Raw genomic sequence first — 24,930 nt, 5'->3', positions numbered from 1 at the left:
GGGCGGTCGTTCTGGGGCAGTATCTTCTTCTTAAGACTTTTCTACAGTTGCGCTGCAGTTTATCGTTATGGTTGTGTGTTTCGGGGATTTTATTTTTAACTTATTTATGACGTGTTAGTCATTTTTGATTTTTCAACTTGTTTCCCTAATTTTGAAGATGATCGAACACTGAAAAGAAAAGAGAAAGTGATGAATAGAAGATCGACTTCTACTGCAACGAGAGGGCACGTGATACGTTCTATACACCGTTAGTGCTTAAATGTCTGTGATAAAAGAAAAATTCGAGATTTCAACCGTGCAAGACAGAACCGGAGGCGTCTAGTTCCGGCTCTTCGTAAACCCACATTGCTTGCCGCCCGCTTTCTGTAATGTGACGAGCAACGGTGAGATTCTTCATGAATTTGTGTAGTTGCTCTGTGCGTCCTGCTCGGTTTGGTATTTTGGTGCCACGAGAGAATATCGATCTTCAGCGAATCTTCGCCTAAGTCGTCTCGTTCAACGTAAGGAGAAATAGGTGAAAGCGTCCCCGTGCATGTTAGCAGAGTAGGTTAACGCCACGCGAAGGCGCGAAAAAGCTCCGCGTGTTTGTGCGTCCCGGTTTGAGTGTATGATCCTCTGCGCGTGGATGTCAAAGTTGTTGGCCATCGACGAGAGAACACCCCGTTACCTCCCGCGTTCGCTTACAGAAGTGCTAGAGCTATGATATCAGTGAAACGACCTAGTGTTGCGAGCCATCCAAGCGCCCACCACCACCACCATCACCATCATCACCACCACCATCATCAACACCACCATCAGCAGCAGTCGCACCAACCGCAGCATCAGCATCACCACAACCATCAGCTGCACAGCCTGCAGAACGGCTCGTCGACCGGTGTTCTACCTTCTGCCACTCCGACGGTAACGACACCGACGACTACGACGGCGACTCCTCGAACCACTTCCGCCAACAACAACCGGCTCATTCGAAGCCGCAATCAGCTCACCATCGGAGGCCTCGGGTCGGATAGCGGCCGGTCTCAGCAGCACAGCCATAGCTTTACGAACGGCGGCTACGTCTCGAACGGTCTGTCGAACGGAACGCCAGCAGCGTCCGGGCAGGTGGGCAGTGGACACTTTAACCGACCGACGGGAGCGTCCTCGTGGTCCGGCACCGGAAGCGGCTGCTCGATCATCACGAACGGCGGCAGTCTCTACTACAGCAGCAGCAACGGGGGCTACGGTGTGAGCACGGCCAGCGTCAACCCGAAGATACGGGACATCTACGAGTTCGACAGCCTGTTCCTGCTGCCGACCTGCGCCCTCACCTCAGACAAGGCGTCCAATCTGCGCAAGGACCTCGCCGCGTACGACTTCGACATCAAGATCCTGGAGGAGGGGCCGCGGGCTGCAAACTACAACGTTTGGCAATGTAAGTGCGGCGATGGGTTTTGCGATCGTCGTGGTAGACAACCATTTCTTTGTGGTGCGTTTTGAAATTGGATAGGGGCTCCTGGGGCAATAAGCACTCCTTAAGGAAAAGTATTGAGTTTTTGCTAGTAATTCATTCGGTTCATTAAGGATTAAACGTGTCGAGGAGTTTCGACCTTTATTGTTAAAAAAAATTAATGAAACTTCAATTTTGATCAAGCTCAATTTTTTATAGATGTGTATCTGGTTAAGGCAAACAACGAACCTGTGCTGGGGTAAAATGCACCACAAAATTGCCCTTATAATAAATTGCGCAGAACAACAAAGGGGCAATACGCACCAAAACAGTGAGGCAATACGCAGCAAAACAGTGAGGCAAAATGCACCTCTCCTCAAGTAACCAAACTTGGATCTATGGAAAAGTTTAAAATTTTTTTTTGTGATTTGACAGGAAGTAACTGAAATTCATGAAAAATTTATACTTACCTCTACGGACCTTTTATTTAAAATACGAGTAAATCTGCATACTTACAAAGTTTTTTATGTGCAGTTTCAAGTTCTGGTTATAATTCACATAACTATGTATGCCATGTATAAAACCAAACCCATGTTTTAGTTCGTCTCTTGCAGGGTGATTACCTTTTCCGCAATTTAATCTTGTTTTTCACAAGATATTGAAAAAGGTGCGTTTTGGGGTGCATATTACCCCAGCCACCCCTACTCGATGTTTGTTTGTTTGTTGGACACAACTCCTGTGCAAATTGAAACCGAGTCAGGTGATCTTTAACGATAAGCTTGCAACTTGCTTTTATTGCGATCGCTTGCGCATTATGAGATGGTTGGCCCCTAGGCTTAACGATACGACTGGTCAAGTTTCATAAGCCAACATTCGGTCGTTTCGTAAAGCGCAGATTTATGCGCTCCCGAAACCGAGAATCGCATCCGAGCGAGATGATGCCGACCGTAATCTCTCCGATGCTCCGGGCCGTGCCGAAATATCGAGTGGAGTCGTAAAATTATCGCTGCTGCAATCATAAAACAGAACCAAATTTCCTCATCTCGCCGTACTCTCTGCCCCCTGAGAAGCAGGCATTATTGCGGGATGGTTTATTTCATCAGAAGTGTTTAAGGAGCGAACAATCCGCCATGAAATCCGATGGAAAACGTCCCTCAACATCGTTTTTCAAAAGGTTGTAAAACGTTTTACGATAGACTACCCCAAATCATATCAATTGCGGTCATCGATAATGTTAGGAGATTGTGTGATTTTTTCGCTAAATTTCTCACGTCGCTACGAATGGCATCGGGTTGGATTGTTGAAGGTTTTTGGAGGGATTTTCAACTTAATTTTGCGTATCAAAAACTATATTGATTTTGGTTCGTAGCTTGAAGAGTTGAGAGATCGTAGCTTGTTTCGGAAATTTTCGGATATTTTGTTTCCTAAAGCAGTTGGAAAAACAGAAACAGAGCTATTGTAGAAGTACGTTATGTCCTCACTTGAATTTCTCTTCGGTACAACGCGGAGTTCGATCCAAAATCAACCCGACAAGTTTATTTTATGATTCCAAGGCGGGAAAGCAGAGTTAGTGTTGGCACATGCGCAAACCCTCCCTTATGCTATACGTGCTCTCCATATGGTATCTGCTTCTCCCATCGACCCCACGAAGCTTTGCGGAGGATTGAATCCAGATTTCCCGTCTGGTTTAACTATATTAGTGCTGGCATTGCGCCCATCCCTGCCGGATGTTTCCGTGTTTGGTTTTTGCTAGTACACCCAAGCCCAGTATGGCGGAACTCTTTTGCCACCCCACGGAACCAGCTGATCGATGCAAGCCGAAGAAAGTGTACCAAAACATCCCACTGGCTGAAGCAAACAAAATTGTGTCTCAGAATGGTCATCTTCGCCCCGCTGTGTGTCACGCAGCGCTGCACATGTACTTTCTGCTGTCCACTTTCGGTTAAATGGTTGTTTCCGGTTTTATTCGCCACCACCGCGACGTACACCAATGGCCTTCAGTTGTAGCGCTCGGTCTTGTAAAGACGTGTAATTTAACCACTTGAAAGGGAAGCCCTTGGCGACGAAGATGCGCAGTGAAAAAGGGAGTGAAACTCTGCGACCCGCGCGAACGACGTCGACTCGACTGTAAGCAATCTTTGGACCATGTCGGTAGCTTTTTTAAAATAATTTTATGTTACAAAAAAAAAACTGTTTTTATTTGTCGTGTACACCGTGCCCGTAATATGTCTTCGTTGTTCGCCTTGGGAGCATCAAATTGGCATCACTTTCACGCCTTTCGGGCAAACAAGATGATGATCACTTTCGTTGGCCCTGCAGTTTCTTAATGACCCGCTAAAGAAGACGTCACTTGAAAAGTAAAACTTTCGAAAATAATTTGCGTGCTTTGAATCAGGGTCAGATCTGCTTTTGTTAAAATCGTTTGTTGTCGTTGATGAAGTTTTTATTGTGTTTCAAAAACGCTTTTCCAAACCAACTTCTGAGTGATCATCCATATGAAATGGAATGGCTCTGGTATTCTTATGCTTCGAAATTGGATCGTTCAACCTGAAAATTTGCATAACTGTTGAAACAAATGGCAAAGATATCCTTCTTCCACACCACACTTCGATGTTGATCAATATTTCTTTCCAGTCACTTACATTTCCCCATGGTCAAATATAATGCATTTTATGAAATCGACAAAATGTTCATGTTTTAATGTTTTCTTTCAACTCTTTTCTTATTTCCTTCTAGGTAAGTAATCTTCGGCGGAAACGGAGGCTAATCGGGATGGCAAAATTTTGAAGAAGAGCAAGGGCTCGTTCGGTGTCAAGGTAATGTGAGATGGGGCTGAAATTGCTGAACGCCTCTCTACCGTTTGGAATGCAGCATTAGCTCAGCTGGAGATGTGTGTGTCTGTGTGTGTGTTCGGATAATAAATGATTGTGATCCCCCATCGCTCCGGGTTCATTAGATCGGGTTTATGATTGATTGCAATTTTTGGCCGCCCTAGCGATATCACTAGGCCGCTTGCAGATACACACGACGAGACACCGTGAAAGAATCTCTTCGGTCGTGTGTCGGTTTCGTGTTTCGTTCCAATTTTGCAATCCTCAAAAAAATACTGCCGACAAAAAATGCTACCAATGTCGGCTGCCCAAAAGCTGGCGCAAATGGGCTTTTAATTATGACATACGTGTAATTTGCAGTGGAACCAGTTTAGGAGTACAAATGGTACGTGGATGATACGTTGGCCTCCTTTTTTTATTGCTGTCTCAACATAACCATTTTTGCCAAAAAAACAAACTATACTTTGGCCACTGATTTCAACTGTTTCGTGTGCTCCATATCTCGTGGAAGTGGTTATGTTACATTCTACCGGAATCTGGACCTAATTAGCGTAAGGAAGATGAAACTGTAGAGTGGAAAACAATGAGCATGTTTAACACTGTTGTCATTCTGAAACGACGTGTAAAATTTTATGTTCTTCTGTTTCCTTACACTGATTTAATTTGTTTGAAGAGAATCATTTGGAGGATGAAACAAAACACATCGTCCTTTTACAGAGTTGAATGTTTCCGATTTACGTTGATTCAATCCTCGTTAGAGGTCCAGAATCTTATACTATTCTGGGTACAAGCCTTTGTTGATTGCACTACGGTTTCGGTCTCCGATCTTTTTCGCATGTGGTTAAACAAGAGGGGGAAAGAATCAATAACAAACTCCAAACGGTTTGCTGTGGTTTGACTGGTGGCTCGAATTGATTCCGAGAGAAAATTTCTTCCCATCAAGTTCTCACCCAGATGGAACCGGAAAGGAACCGAAAGAAAGAGTGGAAGAAAATTATGCTGCAAAAGCGCGAGCGAAGCGTTTGCGGGGGGATGCCAAGAGACGAGGAGTAGAAATCAAACAAACAAACGGGTGAAGTTGTTGATACGTTTTGATGAACATGATCGTTCGATCGTAGAAACGGGGTTACCGACGCGACGAACAGCGCGCCGACGACTACCAGCAGCAATTGTTGGTTGTGGCGAGAGAGTTGGTACGGGTTCATGGTAGCAACACGGCGAAGGATTGGTGCGGGGATAGGAAGTGAACAAGACGTCGTCGTTCGTTGTTGGATGCTATCGAAGTGATACTTATGTTGGCTTTTCCGGAACATAACATTTGTACCATTTCTCGTGTCGTCTTCTACCGATTCGTTTTTCCTCCAAACAAAACATAAACCGAGTGAAAGAAGTCCCGTGAAACAACATAAGAACAGCAATTAACGTTATTTAAAGGATGATTGTTAAAAAATAGGGTTGTGCTTTGTGTTTCCATCTTCATCAGCGGTCGAATGGAGGTTAAACTTTTGAAACTATAATTATGTTGATGACTTATTTTGGCAATGTATTGACAAAGAGCATCGAAAAGAGCTATTACATTAAACTCTTGTAGAAAAGATCGAACGACTTATAAACGGCATTTTTTTTCGTTCAGAAACAACATTAAAGTAGTAGTTTTCATCCTTCACGAATGTGTTGAGTGCGGTCTATAAAAGTTTGTGACGAAATGCCATAGTACAACTTTGTATTTTCATTGTAAATCAAGGAAGTAAGGCGTAAATTGGAATCCCATTAAAGTACTTCTCACGGTAACCGCGACATAGTTCTATTTTATTGATACTTTGAATCGGTCGAAAATCATGGGAACCACGACCAAACAAGGAAGGCTCGAGCTGAATGATATCTAATAGCGCTAAATTCGACTTAAACGAACGATTTCTTCGCGATCGGGCGATTCGGGCGCCCTCCGCAACAATCTGGCAATTGTTTGCACCATTCACCCTAATGGGAAGATGAGGCAAACCTGGTGGCTCCGAGCAAACACGCAAATCGCAACCACACACACACATGTATTCGCGCATTCTTCGCCGGTCCCTTGTGCAGTTCTTTGCATATGGAGGGTATGAAAGCATAATGAAGATAAAAATTCAATCCCATGGTATTTAATTAAACCGGTCCGCTTGTTCGCGCGCCGCATTGCTGGATCCCTCCATATTGAGCCTACCATGGCCTACGTTCCCTTTCTCTCTGATCACCACAGAAGCTTATAAAAAAAGAGTTTTTGGTGAAGAAATAATAAAAAAAGCCTTGTGCCGCCAATGTTGGGAATATCACATGCGAGCCGCAATTTTTTTTTCCTTTCCTGCACGTAAGTGTCGATCTTGTGCGTCCGAACTTAACTGTTCTTGAACCAATTGGCTCGTGAACGTGTGCTCTGCCTTTTGTTTTATTTGAAGCACAAGATGTCTAGCGATTCTGTTTTCCATTAAACATTAACCGTTGCTCCGAGGGAATCTTCTCGGGAGTGTTTTTTGGGGGGAGGAGGGAGGGGAACACATTTTAAAGTAGTAAACGCGTATCGGCGGATCGACTTTGCATTTTCCTAAATGGTTATTTGGATGAAGCGCAAGAGAGGAGCTAAATAAACGCATGTTGGCAGAATAAGGCTGCCTAGCGGGAAATGCGCAAAATGGGAAACCAATTCCAAATGGGTGAATTAACCCAAAAGTTAACAACAAAAAAACCCGAAGGAACATTATTTGCGGTACTCTATTCGGCAGCTCATTTATTATGTCTGGATGGGTGCCTGCCGAAGGGTTTATTTAGGAGTTTTTTTTTCCCTCCTCGTGGTGCTGGGTTTACGGTTTGAGGGTCACATCGGATTCTTCCATTTTTTTTGTGTAGACTTGAACCGGTGGTGTGCCGAGGCGGTTAAAAAGCTGTTGCCCCCATTTTGTCTGGGGGGCGCGCGCGCTCGCGAGCGAGTGGCATAACTGTTGTTGTGCTGCCGGGAAAGGGGTTTTTTATTTCGGCCATCGCTTCCCCCTTTTGCGCCCGGGCGTAGTACTTTGCGTATCGAAGCAAACAAATGGCCGGCCCCAAGGAAGCCAAGGTTCTGCGGCAAAAGTTCGGTACGGAGCCGCCGAAGGTCCAAGAAGCCGTCGAACGATTCTGGCGAGATTCCCACCTGCAGATAGCCTCGTTAGCTGGGGGAACTGACTTTTTCTTTTTTACGACCCTGAACATTGGGGCGGTGCAGGTTTAAGCAGCCCTCCACCCTCCCGAGAACAACCCGAAGGGATGGGTACAAGAAATCAATTCCAAATGAGGTTATCGCCGGCAGATCGTTTGAAGGATAACGCCGAAGGCCGACCGTACATGAGAAGCTGACGAATTTTGTATGAGATCGAATTCTTCGAATTGTTTGCCAAGCAAAACCCACGCCGTCGTAGCACAGAAATTCAATCAAAACTTCTTTACTCATGCATGCAGCCGGGGTCCTCCTGTTAATATCAGATTGATGCGATGACCACCGTAACCACCGAATATGGTACCATCAAATTGCGTCGGTAGGTCTAATGAAACAGTAATTTGAATTTTATTTGATGGGTGTCGGTACAATACCCTTTTGCTGCTGCCGCGGCAGGCAAACGGTACTTGATAAACCGCCCTGGTGTGGGATGTTGAAGTGTTGTGGAATTTGGAACTTTGGGAGAGATCTGTTGCGTTGATGGATGGAACTGTTTGGCAAAAAGAACTTGTGAAGAGAATGTGTTAGAAAGTTGTTGTGTTTGCATTGTGCTTTCGTTGTGCTGCCCGAGCGCACCACGTGGCCATAAATCATCTGCTACTGCGGTAGGGAGTGGAGATTTTAAAAGTAAAGAGGATATTTGTGTCTCAAACGATGGAGACGTGGGCAGCCGTCGCAAGGGCGCTTCGTCGCGACGTTCTCTGTATATCGCATTGACTCGCGTCCCTTCATTGCAATCGCTACTTACGCCCTATTTGCGGGCTGCGTTCGGTGGTAGAATCACGTGGTTTTGTTTTTGTAGGTCATAGTTTCTCCGTTCCGTCTTACTATTTACCGTTTTCAATTTGGTTGAGGAATAAGTGTTTACATATTTTTCTTTTCTCGAACAAGATTGAAACCCATCATCTCTCTTGGGTGGTTCAATGCGGATTGTGTTGAAAAAAAAAAAAAGATTTGGAACGAAATTGCTAGTTGCTTACTGGCGTTCTCCAACCATCTTTAAGATGCGACCGGTACGGACTGAAACAGTACCCCTTACCGAAAGCTACAAACCCCTTTTTTTGCCTTGGGTAAAAATTCCACGAGGAAGTAAGTATAAGATATTAGAATTGGCGGACGAAAAAAGCCCTCCGATGACCTAAAATGCATCACTTTTAACGGGAACCAGCCGGCCGGCGGTTGGTTGGTGGGTTGGATAGATGCTCTCATACATGCTCACGCCTTCCATCTGTTGCAAATTGTTCAAGGGATGCGTTTGAAGATACGTCTTACGTAAGGTTCTGTACGGTTATGTTCTGAGTGGAAGCTGTTTCTTCTGGGCCATATAGCTGAAGAAACAGAAATTATTGTTTAAACATGCTAGGGATGAAGTGTTCTAAACATGTGACTTAACCAAGTTTTATAACGTGTCTCTAAAAAGTTACAGATTTTACAAAACCATCACTGTTTCTAAAATCTGCAATGTCTGCTACACATTCGGTTTCTTCTTGATGATTATTTTGGCGATTTTACCTCGTTTTAAGGTCGATGATTTGGTGTCTGTTATGCTCCTCCGCAATTTCTTTTCGTTCGCGTCTTGTAGACAACGGTATCGATGGATGAAGCCTATTGGAAGAGTTTGCGTTAGATCCGCTCGTCGTAGCTTCGTTTGTGCCACCTAATTTGGGCTTGGCTTGGTGAAGACTGCGTACTTCCGTAGGCTTCCAGACAACCACGTGCACGTAGGAGTTCGCATGACTTCTTGTGCAAGAAGATGAGAAGCTGGTGGTGGCTGCTTCCTCTGGTCCGGAAATAAAAAGGACTGGGTGTGGGACTTGTGGCTCATGCGATGCGTAATTGCGCCAGTCAGCCTGACTGGCTGGCTGACTTTCCAGGCCACCTAACGGGACTCCCTTCAGGAGGTCAGAATGAAAGTGAAGTTTTTGCAGAGGCGGACGGGTTCGTTCGTAAGACCGGACTTAAGGGCTGGTTTGGTTCACTTTACCCTTCGTTTTTTCTTCTCTCTAGGGTGAAGTTCGTTTTTTTTTCTGTCCTAACCGACTACATGCTGTTAGCTAATTATTATAGTAACGTTAGGCAATTCCAGAATTCGCCACCTTAGGACTCATCCGTTATTTACCGTCCCTGTGACGTTCGCGTGCGAAATGGAGCAACTAATCTCCGGTGTTACTTTTACCGCGCCGATCTCGAACACAGAAGGAATTACTGTCTGTTAGAAGCATTCAGAAGAGAAATAGGGAAGAGGTTTTCACACCAATCATTGTGGTTCAACATAACGAATCCTCCAATATTCGCCGATACGAATGTTGGGTAAGGCGGGTATAGCCGGTAGGCTATTGAACCTCGACACTCAGGCTTCGGACTTGGGTGGGATGAAGGGATACCAAACCGAGTTGGATTCACACAGAATGTATATGGTTCGTGTGGGTGCTCTTTGCGTCAGCGCGTTCTTTCTTCGCGGCATGGGAAAAATCGACGAAACGGTCGTTTACTTCTCAGAAATCGTTCGCCGCCAGTGACAGGCGCTTGAGATGGCGTGGCGTGGGTGGCCATTCTTAAGCTTTGCTGGCCCTGCTTTGTTGCTGCCCGCGACGTTCTTACGATGAAGATGCAGCTTCATCGCAGGATGCTCAAGAACAGACAGACCCATTATCTTCCTCATTTCGAATGGAGGCTTTTAACCATAGATTGTTTTTATTGTTATTATTTTTCCGGGGCAAGACCTGAACAGATGCGGGCATCGTTTCTGTGCGAAATAGTTCCAATGCCTTGATTCACCCTATTATTTATTCCAAAACAAAAATCTCTAGCCAATGTGAACCAACATGAATATGAATAGGCAAAGGCGTCGTATAACTTACTGTTGTTTTAAGTATTTGTTTGTCACAGACTTGGTAAACATCCAAAGCATGCTCTGAAAGGATAAAGTAATTCACTCCATAGTCCACTCACTCGATGCATACAAAAGCCACCCCGGTGGGTCTACGTCCGTTGAGGAAAAATATTTCATATACGATGCTTTTATCGCGCGACCGGTCCGGAGATGAAAGCGGCAGAAACTTACTCCACCCACCTCGAGAACGGACTCGGAAGAGGGAGGGCATGTTGGCGGTGTTAAGTTGTCAATTTGTTCCTCATCATCATTGTATGTCAAGTCTCGCCGTCTGGGCTGGGCTGAGAGATGGGTCCACTAAGCGAACCACTCTTACACCGTAAGACGATACCGAACAAACTCTCCGCGTCACCCTATAAAGACGCTCGGGGAAGTCCATTGTTGTCTGACATTGGCGTCTGGGTTTGCTCTTGTTCGGTTCCTTCTGAGCACCCTAACCACCCCACCTCATGCCGGGTTAGGTACATCGTGTAAGGTGGAAGAGAGCGAAGGAATCGTTTATCCACCATAAAAAAGTTATTTGAGACATTGACAAGGTTAAATGGTTTCCAGCGGAAGCCCGGACACCCGTTTCCTAAGTTGTTTAATGTTTAATATTGGACAACCCTCGATTACTCTCCTGCACACACTGCTCGTACTCGCTACTCTCGGTCGCTTTATGTAGAAGGGGTTGTCTAGCAAAATGTTTACAGGCAACCGAACCGGATTCCCTCTGGGAACCGGCGGCAGCTAACTACACTTTCGCAACATTAATCACACCGCGTATGCAGAACATGCGTAACATCTGTCATCGGGGTCATTGAAACCGACGCCGCCGAACACCGCGTGACCTTTTCGTGGCGTGCGACCAGATGTTGAGCTTCCCAGTATCACGACTGACCGGCGGAGACATTCCATCGGCGATGCAGATGCAGATCAATTTCGCTGTGAACCTCTGCGCCACGTGATGCAAAGTGACTGTGACCGCGGGTGACACTTTCCCAAGCCCCGAAGTTTATCCGGCGGAACTGGGCATCGGTTCGGAAGAGTCGGCGAGTCGCTGTTCACTGCTTCCTAACTAAACGGTCGTTTGTCACTTTCTTCACCGCTCTGGCCATCATCGGACGTGTGCCTCGGTATGTGTGTGTCTGCCTGTTTGCACTGCTGATTAATGCCAAGTCATTCGTTGGAGCTTCACATCGTTTGGAGAAAGTGTGTGTGTTCGGAAGGGCGAGACGCATCAGTGAGGCACGGTGCAGGCTGCATGGACCACGCAACGATGTCAAACAGTTTGCCCGCAGGGGTTTGCAGCGTTGTTAGCCCTGCTTGTAGATTCAAGAAGGAAGTCGGCCTGTTACGGTTCGTCAAATAAATCACGCCCAGCCTACGAGGTTGAGAACGGCTTAATTAATTACTTACTTCTGTCGAACGTGCTGTCCAACCGAGAGCGCGAGAGATGTTTGTTAGAGATTTGCCAGTCCGTACTCCGGAAATAAAATGTGATACGTCAAAATACTAGAAATTAATGAACACAATTTTTTGACACTATCATTGCTAGGATTCGTCCAAACGAGCGCGAATAAAAAAGGACCGAAAGTAGTTTGAGGGCGCTTAGAGTAGAGCGAATCAAAAATTGAGTCTTTTATTCGTACTGCCCTTTTTACAACTTCGACCCGGTGTCGATCGGCGACCAGTCAGCTGATCGTTGAAATTCCCCTTTTTACGTTTACATTATCAACCGTGATAGCTATCGTCGGGCTATTTTTTCTGAGTCAAATTGACAGCTGGCGTTACGAACGAAAGTGTTTCTAACAATTATTTTTATTTACATTGTATCAAAATCCGGCATCGCAGAAACACTCCCGGAATGAAGAGGATACACAAATATCTGCCTTCGGGAAAATCATGGGGTTTGTCATGAAAATGGGGGTACTCACACTCTAACGCGGTCCTGCGAAAAGCTTCGTCGCTTCATTAAAAGTTCATTTCGATAAATTTGCAACGCTTTTACGTTTTCACTTTTTCTCCAAACCCGTCTGTCTGTCGGATCCATCAGCGCCTTGCGGATACACCAGCACCCTGTTTTAATGCATCCGATTCGCGATAGTGAGCGAACGATTAGGGAAATGAGCGTCAGAGCCAAATGGTGTTACGTTGAGGATGCAGATGATGATGCGCCTTCGCCAAACGACGTTACGGGGTGAGCGTTACGGTGGTGAGCTCGAGGGAGAAGGCGACCCAGACGGCGGCTAGAAGAAGAAGCCTTGGGTGCACACGATGACGTAGGTTGGAACCCCTGGCGTACACCGTGCATAACTCATCGCGGATGTGTCTGACAAATCTCGGTCCGATTTCCGTGCGCTCTCGCAGTCTTCCTAGGGAGTGGCCGATCCTGCAAGACCACATCGACATCCCGACGCCATCGAGGAACCTTTCAATTCGATGGCTTTAAAGTGGAAGCATAAAACAGGCTTTTCTGCACACAGGCTCAGCCTCAGAGGTTGAAGCCATCCCGGCAAGAAGTCATAATTAAGCATTTGCACCATCGCACGGGGATCGTATCCTTCCGGTTCGTATTCGCTGTTGCGACTGTGTTGGCGGGTTGGCGCAAAAGCTGCAAATTTTCGCCTACGCCTATCTGCCTCTTGTGCGAGCATTTATACATCTCCGGTGGTGGAAAGCGGATGGTCTTATGGTGGTACGTACTTCTGAACGCTTGCTTCGTTTACCAAAACTACCCACATATCGGACCCGCCCGGCTCTTGGACTAACGAACGGCGCTGAGGAAGGTAACACCGTCTCGCGCAATTCGATTTGGCAAAAAACTCATCTTGAATCCGACAAATGTTGAATGTATATTGGAAGGTTTTTTCCCTCTTTTCTTCTCCATCCGTGCTATCTTCAATCGATATGTTTTGCTAAGGGACCGAAAAATAAGTAGAAATCGGCAGATATATCAGTAAACCCAACCCTTATGCCACACTTCGGGGAAGAAGTTGTGGTCATTCAAACGCACGGAAGCTAAACAAAATCAAGCGTGGCATTATGAAACTGCATCCTCTTCTCGATACACGGGACGCGGAATTGCTTTCCCTAACCCGCTTCTACCCTTCGCCTTTTATATCTACGTTTTCGGTCGGCGCAGATCGCGGACCGAAGCAGCAAAAGTGTAAAACATTCGAAACGCTTTCCATTTCAAATTCCGCGATCGAGTGACGCGATCGTTCCGGAGCGCGGATGGTTTATCTGAATACCATCCGGCCGTTTTCTCCAACCCCGTTTCCCGGGAGAGTTTTCCCAGGCGAGTCCCAGTGGAGGGTCCCGTTTGAAGTCTGGCCAGCGACGACGAGACGCCGCCTCCTGCTCGCCGGATATCAAGCCGATGCAATCGATGTAACTCTATCATTTGCCTACGTCCAATACTTGTTTTAAGGCCATCGAATGGTACCATTAGCGTCGGGTAGCGATCACCCCACCTGGATTGTTACTGGTAGCAAACTCATCGATGTACCGGGGTGCAAGTGTTGAAATTACAGGAATTTTATCACCCGAGTCGGACCGCTGCCCCTGTCCACGCCAACACTCAGTTCCCAAGGTGGTGGCGTCGGTGTTTAATAACATAGTGCGAATAACTGTGTGCCATAAGCAATTTCGATCGCTGGTCTGCCAGGGCGTGTGTCCCGAGAGTGTTTATCCATCTTTTATTTCTCCAACATACCCGGTTTCTTTTCTCGGCGCCAGCGGGGTTCAGTGGAGCAGAACGGAGCGACACGAGCTTAAAGGGTTTCAGATAATCAATCGATTAGATTGCTGTAACATGAGAGGCATAAAGAGTCCCTGCAGGGCTGTGCGCGAACCCTAACGAGGGGTTGTGCAAATAAATGCAGCTCTCCCCCCCCTCAGAGACACAGGTGGATCCGGTAACGGTCTTTTAATGCTGGTGTTGAGAAAATGCACTCAGTAGATTTTAATTTACGTGCGAAATGAATTTTGCAAAGCGATGTTTATAAAGCTAGAAGCTGGTATAACGGTGTATTTAAACCCTGGTGGTGTTTAGCTAGTTTTAGACAGGTGGTGATCTTCCATCGTATAGCCTTTGCATGTAATTTTCTAGAGTGAAATTTAGGTTAAAGCAAGTAAACAGACATTTACTTTTGAAATCCTAATCTTTATTTTATTTTCTATTTTTGTAATGAATAAATCTTTTTGTCAACCTTCTCATACCTCCTTCTAACCATGATTTTCGTTTCTCGAATAACGACTTGCCGCCAAATAGCCTGCTTAACGATTGTTGTAAATAACTTGTTGATAACCTAAACGTGCGGTAGTGAAATGTGAAATGAATCATAAATTTCCATTATGGGTCCACCCTTACCATGGTTCTACAATATATTTTCAAATCAACAATCTCCCTTAAAATACGTCAAACGTCAAGTTGCGAAACACTGCGTCCTATGGTGAAATAGCGAAGGTTTCGTACCGATTCCAGCGAGAAGATTTTCCTACCAACCAGTTTTACGTTAGCAACGTCTACCGCGTGTCTATTCGCTCACGACCTAGCAATTTCTTAATCATCCTCGTCCGATCTCGACTCGGGATCATAATTAATTAACTATTGATTTGTTAATTACAACTCTGCGCGCGTGTATTTGTCGTCGCGTCGGTTTGTGTGTTGGCGCGGGAGGGAGGCACGAGCCGATGGCTTTCTCCGCCATCCGCCCGCGGAAGGACTCTCGAAAGGGGCGCGATCCCGACCGCCCGGGTGGGGATAAAAATGCGAATGGGAAAATTAAAAACCCTCGCGGGAAGAAAGTCGCAACAACACCGGGTGCCGTCCGTGGCGGCAGGTGTTGATGGAGCAAGGTTGTTAGGACATTCCGGATCATAAACCGTTACGAAACGTGCATTTTATTGTTTGCCGGAGGCACTATTTGAAAAGGATCAATAAGAAGTCACTCATCTCGCTGGTTATGCTTTGTGTATATAAAGCGGCAACTGACTTCGCCATCTTTATCATCACCATCGTCACCCTTTCGGTGTTAATCATGGAAAGCTAGCGCCGCTAACGAATTGTGATGCCCGGTGGTCCCTGAGTCCACCGTGGTGTCGGCACCTTTGTCCAACGGTTAGCTTTGACCTGACGTCCCGAGTCAACTTTAATCAGAAGCCTCGTTATTGGGAGCGCTGGTGATTGAGAAGACATCCCGATTGTGGTTTTCCCTCCCTAGGGTGTCGTGTGTGTGTGTGTCGAAGTGAGCCGATTTCTCCCGGTGGGTGAGATCGGACAGCGAGGTGTTATGAAACCTGACACCCTGGCGCTGTGCGGTTTAGCCTCCCGGGCTGGGTTAATATGGTAATAACTCAAAGGTAAAAATTAAATAACCTCCGGAGCATGCGGTAGGTGGCCGCCTTTAGGTCGGATGCTGGGGGTAGAAAAGGGCACAGTTACCCCTGCACCTTACACGCTCGCCAGTTAACTGTGGCCGACGAGTAGGCAGCCGCGTAAAATATGACCTCCAGTGAGGAGGTTTATTTGTAAGCAAGGAACGAAAGTGAAACCGTTGTTTGGTTCCTTTGACCCACGTGATCATCGAGCCGCGAGGGACGAGGGTGAGTACTGAGAGATTGATATCGCAAAAGGGCGAACTTTGGAAAAGGGAAACAACTTTTCGACGTTCATTAATTCCCGCGGTCGAAGGTTCAAGCAGGCACCAACGGTCTATACACCACCATCCGTACGTTCATTTTCCGTTGGTCATCATCATCTGCATCTTGTTGTGCCGCTATAACGCTTTATGATGCACGTACCCCCTTCATCCTTCCCCCCAGTGAAAGGGTCAATGGTAAGTTAACGTTCGTACCTACTCCCTGTGGGGAGGATCTTTGTTCCGCACCAGACGTAAATAAATGTAATATGATCAACTGTGGGCGCCTTTTCCGTAGCGTGCATCGCTATTACGGAGTCCCAATGTTTGTATGCAGCTTTCCTGCTTCAAACACAGAGAGTTCTTCGCGTGTGTCAATAGTTCAAGCACATTCCGAGTGTTACCGAGATGGAGTGCGAATCGATGGAAATCTTTATTTTCCTCCACTCTTCTCGTGGTCGTCGGTGGTGGCAAGGGTGGAAGTATAAATGGCGTCCATTATGATGCAATTTCTTGCTCATTTTATTATGCGATCATATTATAACGCGCCTTGAAAGTGTTACTTCCGCCTGGATGGGGGAGGGTGGGGAAGGCTGCTGCGGGTCCGGCAGATCCTGCTGGAGAGTCAATATGACCGGTACGACTTGGGGTGTCCGAAGGCGCAGATCCTGCTTTTGAAGGTAATGAAACTGCACAACGAAACTGTGGGGGAGCTTCGGAAAGTGAAAGTAAAACCAGAACTGATTTGTGGGAAATTGTGTGTGTGTTTGAGGGTGTTTTTTTTATTTTCTTCTCTTACGTTCAATAAAAATCCAGCAATTACTTGAGACAGTTGTTTGAGTTTTTGGTTAGTTTTTGGCAGCAATCCTTCAGGTGGCTCATTCTGCTATTGTTACGATTGTGTGTCCCACGCGAACATGTAATCTTCAGCCCCCGGGTGTGTGTGTGTATTTCGATCCGGCCAGCAGAAACGGTAGCAAAACCACACGTTCCGGTTCCAGCGGTGTTCCGATCGGCCAGTTGATTAAGGCATCATCATCATCATCATCATCGTCTCGTTACCCGTCGCAGAGGACTGGGCCGAACTTTTGAAGTGCGTCTAATGAAGTAGGATTAGCCGGCAAGTGACACGAGTGGAAAAAAAAAGAGCGACACTCTTTTACGCCACGCTCCGGTGCACTGCAATTTTCGCGCCGGTGTGTAAATTTCAAGCCCGCACTAATCAACCAACGTCATTCCGCTAGCCGGGTTGTGCGCGGATCGTGAATAACCGTTGCCGTGACTTGGTCGGTAGATCGTTTTCCTTTTGTCGTTGATCAGCAAATAATCTACTGATTGCATTTTTATTAAGCCATTGCCCTCTGTACATTAGCAGGTAACCCTCACTAACCCCGCCGGGGTGGGGTGGAAGGTGGCTACATTACGACGTTTTCGTTGCGAGTTTACACTTGAGCCTCTTCGACATTTATCGTGGCCCGACACTCGATGGCACTTTCTTCAATCACTTCAGCGCGAATGCTGACCCTTAGCCGACGATCGTGAGGCTCGCTGTTGAAGGAGGATCTGAAAAGGTCTTCATGTCATCTGCGTTTCAGCTTTTTGATGGAGTATGGAGGCCCTTTTTTGGGGTTGCATCGGGTTACGTTTCGGTTTGGTTTGATAAGTGGATGAAGATAGCGCCTGTTGTGGCACTTCGCACTGGCCGTGTGCGCCTCTCTTCGCGCAGATGGACATCCTTTTCATCCAGCACAGATCCAAGCTCAAGTCGTCCGTTACGTCAGTCGTCGCGTTGAGTCTATCTTTTTCCTTGTTTCGGTCGAAACAACCAGGATAGTGTTAATCGGATTCCTCGTTGGCTGGAGAAGCTGGCAAGAGCAAAGTTGTCATTAGCTTGTCACGTCACGAAACCGAACTTTGCCGGGGGGGCCTCCTGATTTTGATCGTTAGGATTTTTTGAAGGAGGTGCTTCACGACTTTTCGGTTAGTAGTGTGCCTGGCTTTGTTCCTTGAGACTCAGTTTTAACCTGGCGTAAGCAATAGTTCCGCCTTTTTTGAGGAAGATATTGCTACCCACTGGTAACGATGACGTCGTGAAAGCTGGATTGATGATGACTTCATCACCTGTGATGATCGTCTACCCAGACGTTGGTGTGTTGCGATTCCGAAGCGTAGAGGTTTGTTGCAGAAAAGCCACAGATCATGAAGCTTAATCCAGTTCAACATCTTTAACCTAAAAAATTCATCCTGCCTTTCGTGGCTTCTATGCTCCAGGAAGCGTGCCTCGCCAATGTCGTGTCGTTTGGTTATTTTCTATTTCGATTCTCTCTTCGAAACATCTTAAAAGTCTAAATGATGAGGGAAAGATGGATTGGCTGCTTGTGGTAGCACTTCGCTTTTAACGAGCTCAATACAACATCGCCATCCATCATTCTTCTTTCTTTTCGATCACCCCCGGTGTGGCGAGATTGTTACCGAATTTCACGGCACTTCGCGCGACCCGTCCGCCCCAAAATCGACCCGATTGGATGAGGTTAATTTGTTTTTAGTTGCCATTTTAACGGCTTTCACAACAGCCCTCTAGTAGTGGTGCTTGGTTTTCAGTAGTATCCGCATTTGAGATGGATTAAAAAAAAGGGAAAACAGTGAGTAATCAAACTGTTGCGTCGGTTTAAATAACGGTCGAAGATGATCTGCCGTGTGTTTGGTGCATCGCCTGTAGTCTACCTTCAGGCGGGATAGCACTTGAATATCAGCTGTTCACGTCCGTTATGGATGTTGCTCTTCAACGTTGTGCTAACCTATGCACGTTGCTAATTGGAGGATATGGATATCATGCAATCTAATCTGAAAACTTTTTGTCTTAATTAAATCAGGTTTCAATAAATGGAAAACCCAGTGTGTTCTTCGTGCTGAAAACGGTTCGCTTTTATAAGCATATACCTCCGGAACAATTTTGTTTTCCTTTACCGGTTCACAGCACCTCGACGAGGAGAGTACCCACAATGACCTTTAGTAAATTGGTTAACATCGCTTTATGTTATTTGATCGTTCGTTTCAAAATAACTCCAAACTAATTGGAACATTGAAATATAAAACCGTGTGCCCAGCAGAGCACGTCTCGGTGATGTTCTTCAAATAGAAAACGGAACGGAACAGACAGACGCCCCACGATCATTCATGCTGGTTCTTTACACTCTGTCGCTCATATGTACCCAGCACTTCGGTGCGTTCTGTTTCGGAGAAAGTATTTCTGGAATTTCCTATTGCTGGGAATGCCGCCCGAACTCGCCCCATGCATCGTTAATGGTGTAATGCAATGGTGTTCTCTCCGTTCCCCCTTTCTTCCCATTGCGCAATCATTTGATGCCATTGCACATGCACTTGGTTGTTGGTATTTATTTTTCTTTCCGTTCCGTATATAAAACTAAGCTAGACTCCAACGCTTTCCTATCGCAACTAGTTCGCCTAGTGTTCACGAAATTAAACCGATCAACAAAACCATATGTTATTTTAGTTTCGCAGCAAGTCTGTGACACGATCTTGTCTTCCATTTTTAGTTGATTTTCCCGGTATAGTCATGAAGAATAATTCCAGCTGAGGTGTTCACTTTACAATTTCCATATTTGATTTTACTGGTATATTCATGACAGTTTTGCTTTTTTGTTGATTAGTTGGTAGGAACATTTTATAAAATAGTAGGTTCACATTATATATCTTTCCTTTTTCTGCTAAACACGCCCATACCCAATCTGTTTTAAACGGCATCGGTCATGGACCCGCCGTTTTTATTCCCCTTTTAATTTATGCGCTAACTGTAATCAATGGTTTTATTGATGAACAAAAAGGCGAAATAATAAACCTCAGACACTAGAAAAAAAAAACCTTCTCCCCTAAGGCTCGTCGTAAAATGGGCTGCATTTGAATTGTGCTCCATGCGGATCCGCTTGAGCCGTGCTTAAATCTACGCCTGCCAGTGTAGCTCCCCCCTCTCCTGGCCGCGTGTTCTCTCCGAGCAAAGGCAACGTGGTCGTCTCGGGTTGCTCTCTCGCGCATTATTAGACACCCAAGAAGCGGGCCTGGGACGATGGAGAAGTGGTTGGCGCTGCGTTGTCATCGTGGGCCGCCTTTTTCGAGAGCGTCTTGGCGCGGGCTCGTCTGTAGATGTAAACGCCACCGCGGAAACAACCGACGTCGTCGTATTCGTTGTGGCCAGAACTGAACGGCGAACGCCCTACGCGATTGCTCGACTCGCGCCGTCGACTCCGGCACGTTTGCGGCTGGCTTTTGGTCGACAGTCTCCGACTTCCAGTGGACCCGGTACGACGACGACGACGATCGAGACGTCCACGACGACGTTGTTTGTGGAGGCACACCGTGCGCCCTTAAAACGCACGACGCCGAAGGTTACTCTGCGCGAGAAGATCGCGATCGCGCGCGCGTGCTTCTCATTATAAGGTTCGCCGTTGGACCTGTCAAAGAAGTGAACAGCCTCCCGAAAGGTTTGGCCACCGCCGTCTGCTACTTCTGCTGGCTGATACTGCCTTCTGTGCCTGCTGCAAGTGTGGGTTTGCGTTTGTTCCGTGACTGGCTGTCGGCTAGAACGGTCGTGCTAGTGTGTGTCGTGTTTTTATGTTGACGTTTTTGTTTCTTCTCCTCACCGAATGGGGGTTTGTTCCACCATCAGCAGCAAAATCGACTCACTGAATCAAGCAAAAGGAAGGAAAACCTAAGAAAATCAAAGGCTCAAAATAATCGTGACGCGGCTTCGTTCAAGAATAGCGCATGGAGTTTTGTGTGATTTGATGCGATTTCGTGTTTGACAAGTTTACGACAATTATTTGCAAAGTGAATGCCTTAAACGCTGCGTGGTTGGTGAGGGACCTGCGTGATTATGGTGACGGCGAGGATGATGATGATGTTGATGATGATGACGATCATTGTTACCCCTAGCTATGAGTTAATTTAAAGGCGATGAAGTCAGACCAAAAGAAGCCTTTGCAATTCGTGCACGCTCGGAAGTTTGTTTCGTGGCGAATTCCATTCTTGCGATAAGATAGGGCTCAGTTCGCGGTGGTGTGTTGTATGTTTCGATGCTTTTTGTTTCTGCCTACCAATACAAGAACGAGGTTTATTTTATTTTTTTTAGCGAACTTTGGTTCGCGAAACGGCGTAACCTGTTGATAAAGGTGTTTTTGGGGTGCGCCGTGGGGATAAGGGATTGCCTCACATGAGAAGGGTCTCTAGCGTGAAATGTCAGAATAAGGGTACTCAAAAACAGCTGGTGTGATTCGACACTTCTCGTGCGCCGGCTCGTCTTTGCCGAGGTCACGTAAACCGCACCCGGTGGTTTACTACCTGGCAAGCCTACATCAATCTTCTGCAAGGACGTTTTGGCGCTAGGAACCGTTTAGAAAGGGGGTTTTATAGCCACACTCTATGGTATATGTGGGCAGGATTTTCATGCGATACTTTTAGACCTTATGTTATGTTTGATTCGTAAAAAGTTGACTGATTTAAACGAAAGTTCATGTTTGAAGAGCACATGGCATGTCAGGAGAATAAGATTAACACATCAAAAGCGCACATTGGAAACAGGATTCTTCGAGAGAAATAAGCCATCAACATAAATGGTTGCTTGAAGGTTCGTTCACACGATGTAAAAACGTGTTTAGCACCGTCGCGCAAACCCTTGAAAATCGTTTTCCCATCAAATTTTTGCGCGTGCGGTAGCGATTTATGATGTGGTCGTTCCTTTCGTCTCCGTTAGTTCTTGCTATAGTTCTCTCTCTATCTATCTCCCATTCGTCCAACTAGCTTTACCAAGCTTTTTCTATTGGTTACTGGTACCAAGGCTCAAACCTTGGTTAACCTTGTTATCTCCATTCATGGTTTTGCTGATACCTTGCGGCATGGTTGTTTCGTTTGGACTTAGTGTAGTACCTGCGTAACGGCACGCCGTTGCTGGAGTGTTTGCGGTGCCAGCTCCAACCAATTGCTCCATTTCTGAAAGCTAGGCTGAAAACGATCGCGCGGGGGCTTTAAAATCGATTATCGATTGCACACCACAAACGATTCGCTGATACCTACCTGATCGATCACACGGCCACGTCTAGCGCCTACGATCGAGATCGAGAGAAATGGAGGACAACGTCAAGCTCGGGGAAGAAAATTATGGGGTACGTTGTGTTCAAGCTTCAGCCGATGATCACACCCCAGGTAATACCAAATTCTTATGTCCACAAATGGTTACGGACCTCGGCGAGTTTTGTGTGAACTCTCTCGCAGGCACCACCTTATCGCCCGGAGACCATGGCCTTTACGTTCAGCAAACAGGTGTTAAAGGTTCAATATTTACCCATTAGTTATCATACCCCTGACCGAGGGCTGACCTCTTCTGCGGGGCCCTTTAATGATCTCTTTCTCGCCGGGCGGAAACGATTCCTATACAGACTGAGGTTGTTTGATTTCTCATTTTTGGAAGTCTCTAGTCGATGCCATTCGAAGTTCGGGTTTGTTGTTTGTAACCTAAAACACACTCTGCATCGAATGTCTCGCAGCGGAAGTGTCCGATCAGTTTTACAGTTCACTGAACGCTGGTTCATGTGATGGTGGAAGAAGAATACCAACTTGAGTTCGGTTGACTCCGAAGAATCATTTTGAAGTATATACGTTTCACCAAAGTTTCGTCTCCTTTGGCGGGAGTCAATACTTTTTCTTGCTCGATCTACGGCCTCCGTATATTAACCTGGCTTGTTCTTCGACTGACGCAGATGATGTTACCAGAGTTGATCAAACACCTCATTCGGGTGGTGCCGTACGGTACCCGGCACACGCACACCACCCCTGTTTCCCACCTCGCTAGGTGGGTGTCAATTACATCACGTTCACGCATCGTCGATTTCCTGAAAGATCTTCCTCTACTCCGACGCCCGTGAAGTTGGTCTTTCTACTGAATGAAAATCGCGCCTTGAAGATTCATGCATTGGTGGAAGTTCAAGTTTTTGTGTTTCCTCTTGTGACTTCGGGCATGCGGCCACGACCTTGATGGAGGTGATCGGATTCTTGTCCAGCGAGCTAAACGTTGCCATTGAGGAGATGGAGGCTTGCTTTTGCCTTCAGCGTCGACATTCGGGTTGTACGTTCGGTGTTGGTGTGGGCCGCTGACTTCACGTGTTGGTGTTGGCTGAGATGCAAATGAGATTCATACGCCTTCTGCCTCGAGGCTCTGTATATGTTTATATTGTTGCTTGACATTCACCCAGGGAGATGTCACCGGACACCCTTTGCCGATTGATGGAGAAAACTATCGAACTGGGCGGACATGAGTCGATCCCTCATGAGTTCCCCCTGCAGTTGCTGGTAACAGTTTTGTGAAGTCGTGTCGCGAACAAACTTTCTACCCCGTTCGATGTACCGGGTTCAAAATGCCTCTGCGCCAGGAATAGACGATTGCGTTCGTTCGTAGTGATGGGTTCTCGAATTGTGCAACTGCAACTGCACTTGCAGTAAGCGAATCGAACCCTATGTCGCCCGTTTCGTTTCGCTTCCGGTGTCGCCGGCGGGAAAACCATTGCTATATAACGCCGTAAATGGTGGTAGACTTGTGACGGACGGCGGGTTGCGAGTTGTTTCCGAGCATGCTAATTGGTCTCGCGGTCCGTGTTGACGATAAACTCGTCTCGGGGGTTGTGGCTTAGTTCAGGTTTGGTGCGATGCACGATCAACTACCACCACCACCACCACCACGAGCAAGCGAATGTAAGGTGGCGGGTGCGTAATATTACGCCCACGTGCGGAACTCGCGCGGTACAGTCAAAGGAACGTAGTAAACGATTCGGTGCCAACTTGCCAACCTTAGGAGGCGAAGGAGTAGTATGAGTTTAGGCTACCGTGGGTTGTGCCAGTACTGGCAAGTAAGGTTAAACATTCTTTGTTCCATTAGCATGGTGTGAAGAACTGTTTTCAAGTGGTACAAGTAGGTAGTCTTGTTGTTGGTACATGCTTTGGCGGTCTGCTAATGGTGCAGTTTTGTAGCGTAAATACTAACCATTTGCCGACTTTGTGTCCGGAGGGCGTCAGATTCCATGCATAGCTCTGTAGGCATTTGTGAAGGTGTTGCCGATCAATTTAGGGTCAGGTCTTGTACAGTTGTACCGCAGTTCCCTGCTCGAGTGCCTGTACGGTTTAACTCCTAAGTCTGAGATGAAATGCAACTATAGGCGGCATTTCCCGGTCATAATCACCATTAGAATGTAATGTGTAACTGCTACCCAAAATACAAAGCATGTCTGGAGTGGTTCGGTTACAAGACAACATCACATCGATGACCTTTCGCTTTTCTTTGATGCCGCTGACGATTACGTCAGTTTCGCTCGGCGCTGATCCCTTGCGCCACTTCTCGTGGCAGAGAACTGAAGTTTAATAATCGTAGCATGAAAATTAACCACAAGAGAATAGTGGGGCAATCGGACCGTTTACCGTGTCTTCTTCCCCTGCCGCGTTGTATGCTTTGTGTGATCCAGAAGAAACAACTACGCCACGGGCAGCCACACCGTGGAAGCTGGCGTGTGTTGGCTAATGAGGTTGTCTTTGTTTCGAATAACCACTGACTTTCATTTCAGTGACTCCGAAGAGGAGAAGATTGTTGTGGTTTTTTTATGTGGTTCGCCTCCACACAACAACGGTGTTGTTATGTCGCAACACCCAAATATCTCCTGGAGCGTTTGGGATGAAGAAAGAAATATTCTAGAAATCACGATGAATTAAAGGAACTCTGATATGCCATGCATTTTGGAGTGCAATACTGTACTCTTGTTATAAGGTTACGTAAACAATTAATAGGTTGTTGAAAGGTTGAATATATTGGACAAATAATCACACTACTTATTCAAACACATCATCACGTCAATCCCCGAGGCACGACCTTT

At 46.5% G+C, this 24,930-nt stretch overlaps 1 protein-coding gene across 1 annotated transcript in view; it reads left to right on the top strand.

Annotated features, from left to right (window-relative positions):
* Positions 1 to 699: 699 nt before the first annotated feature.
* LOC131288598 (protein split ends) overlaps positions 700 to 24,930 on the top strand; it is a 42,522-nt gene continuing 18,291 nt past the window's right edge. The window contains exon 1 of the mRNA XM_058317745.1: positions 700 to 1,411. Within this exon, the coding sequence (XP_058173728.1) occupies positions 700 to 1,411 (712 nt within the window). The remainder of the gene's footprint in view (positions 1,412 to 24,930) is intronic.

The sequence above is a fragment of the Anopheles ziemanni genome, chromosome 3, assembly GCF_943734765.1.
Source record: "Anopheles ziemanni chromosome 3, idAnoZiCoDA_A2_x.2, whole genome shotgun sequence".
NCBI lineage: Eukaryota > Metazoa > Arthropoda > Insecta > Diptera > Culicidae > Anopheles > Anopheles ziemanni.
The sequence above is the reverse complement of the archived record's forward strand: the minus strand, read 5'-3'. Positions and strand labels throughout refer to the sequence as shown.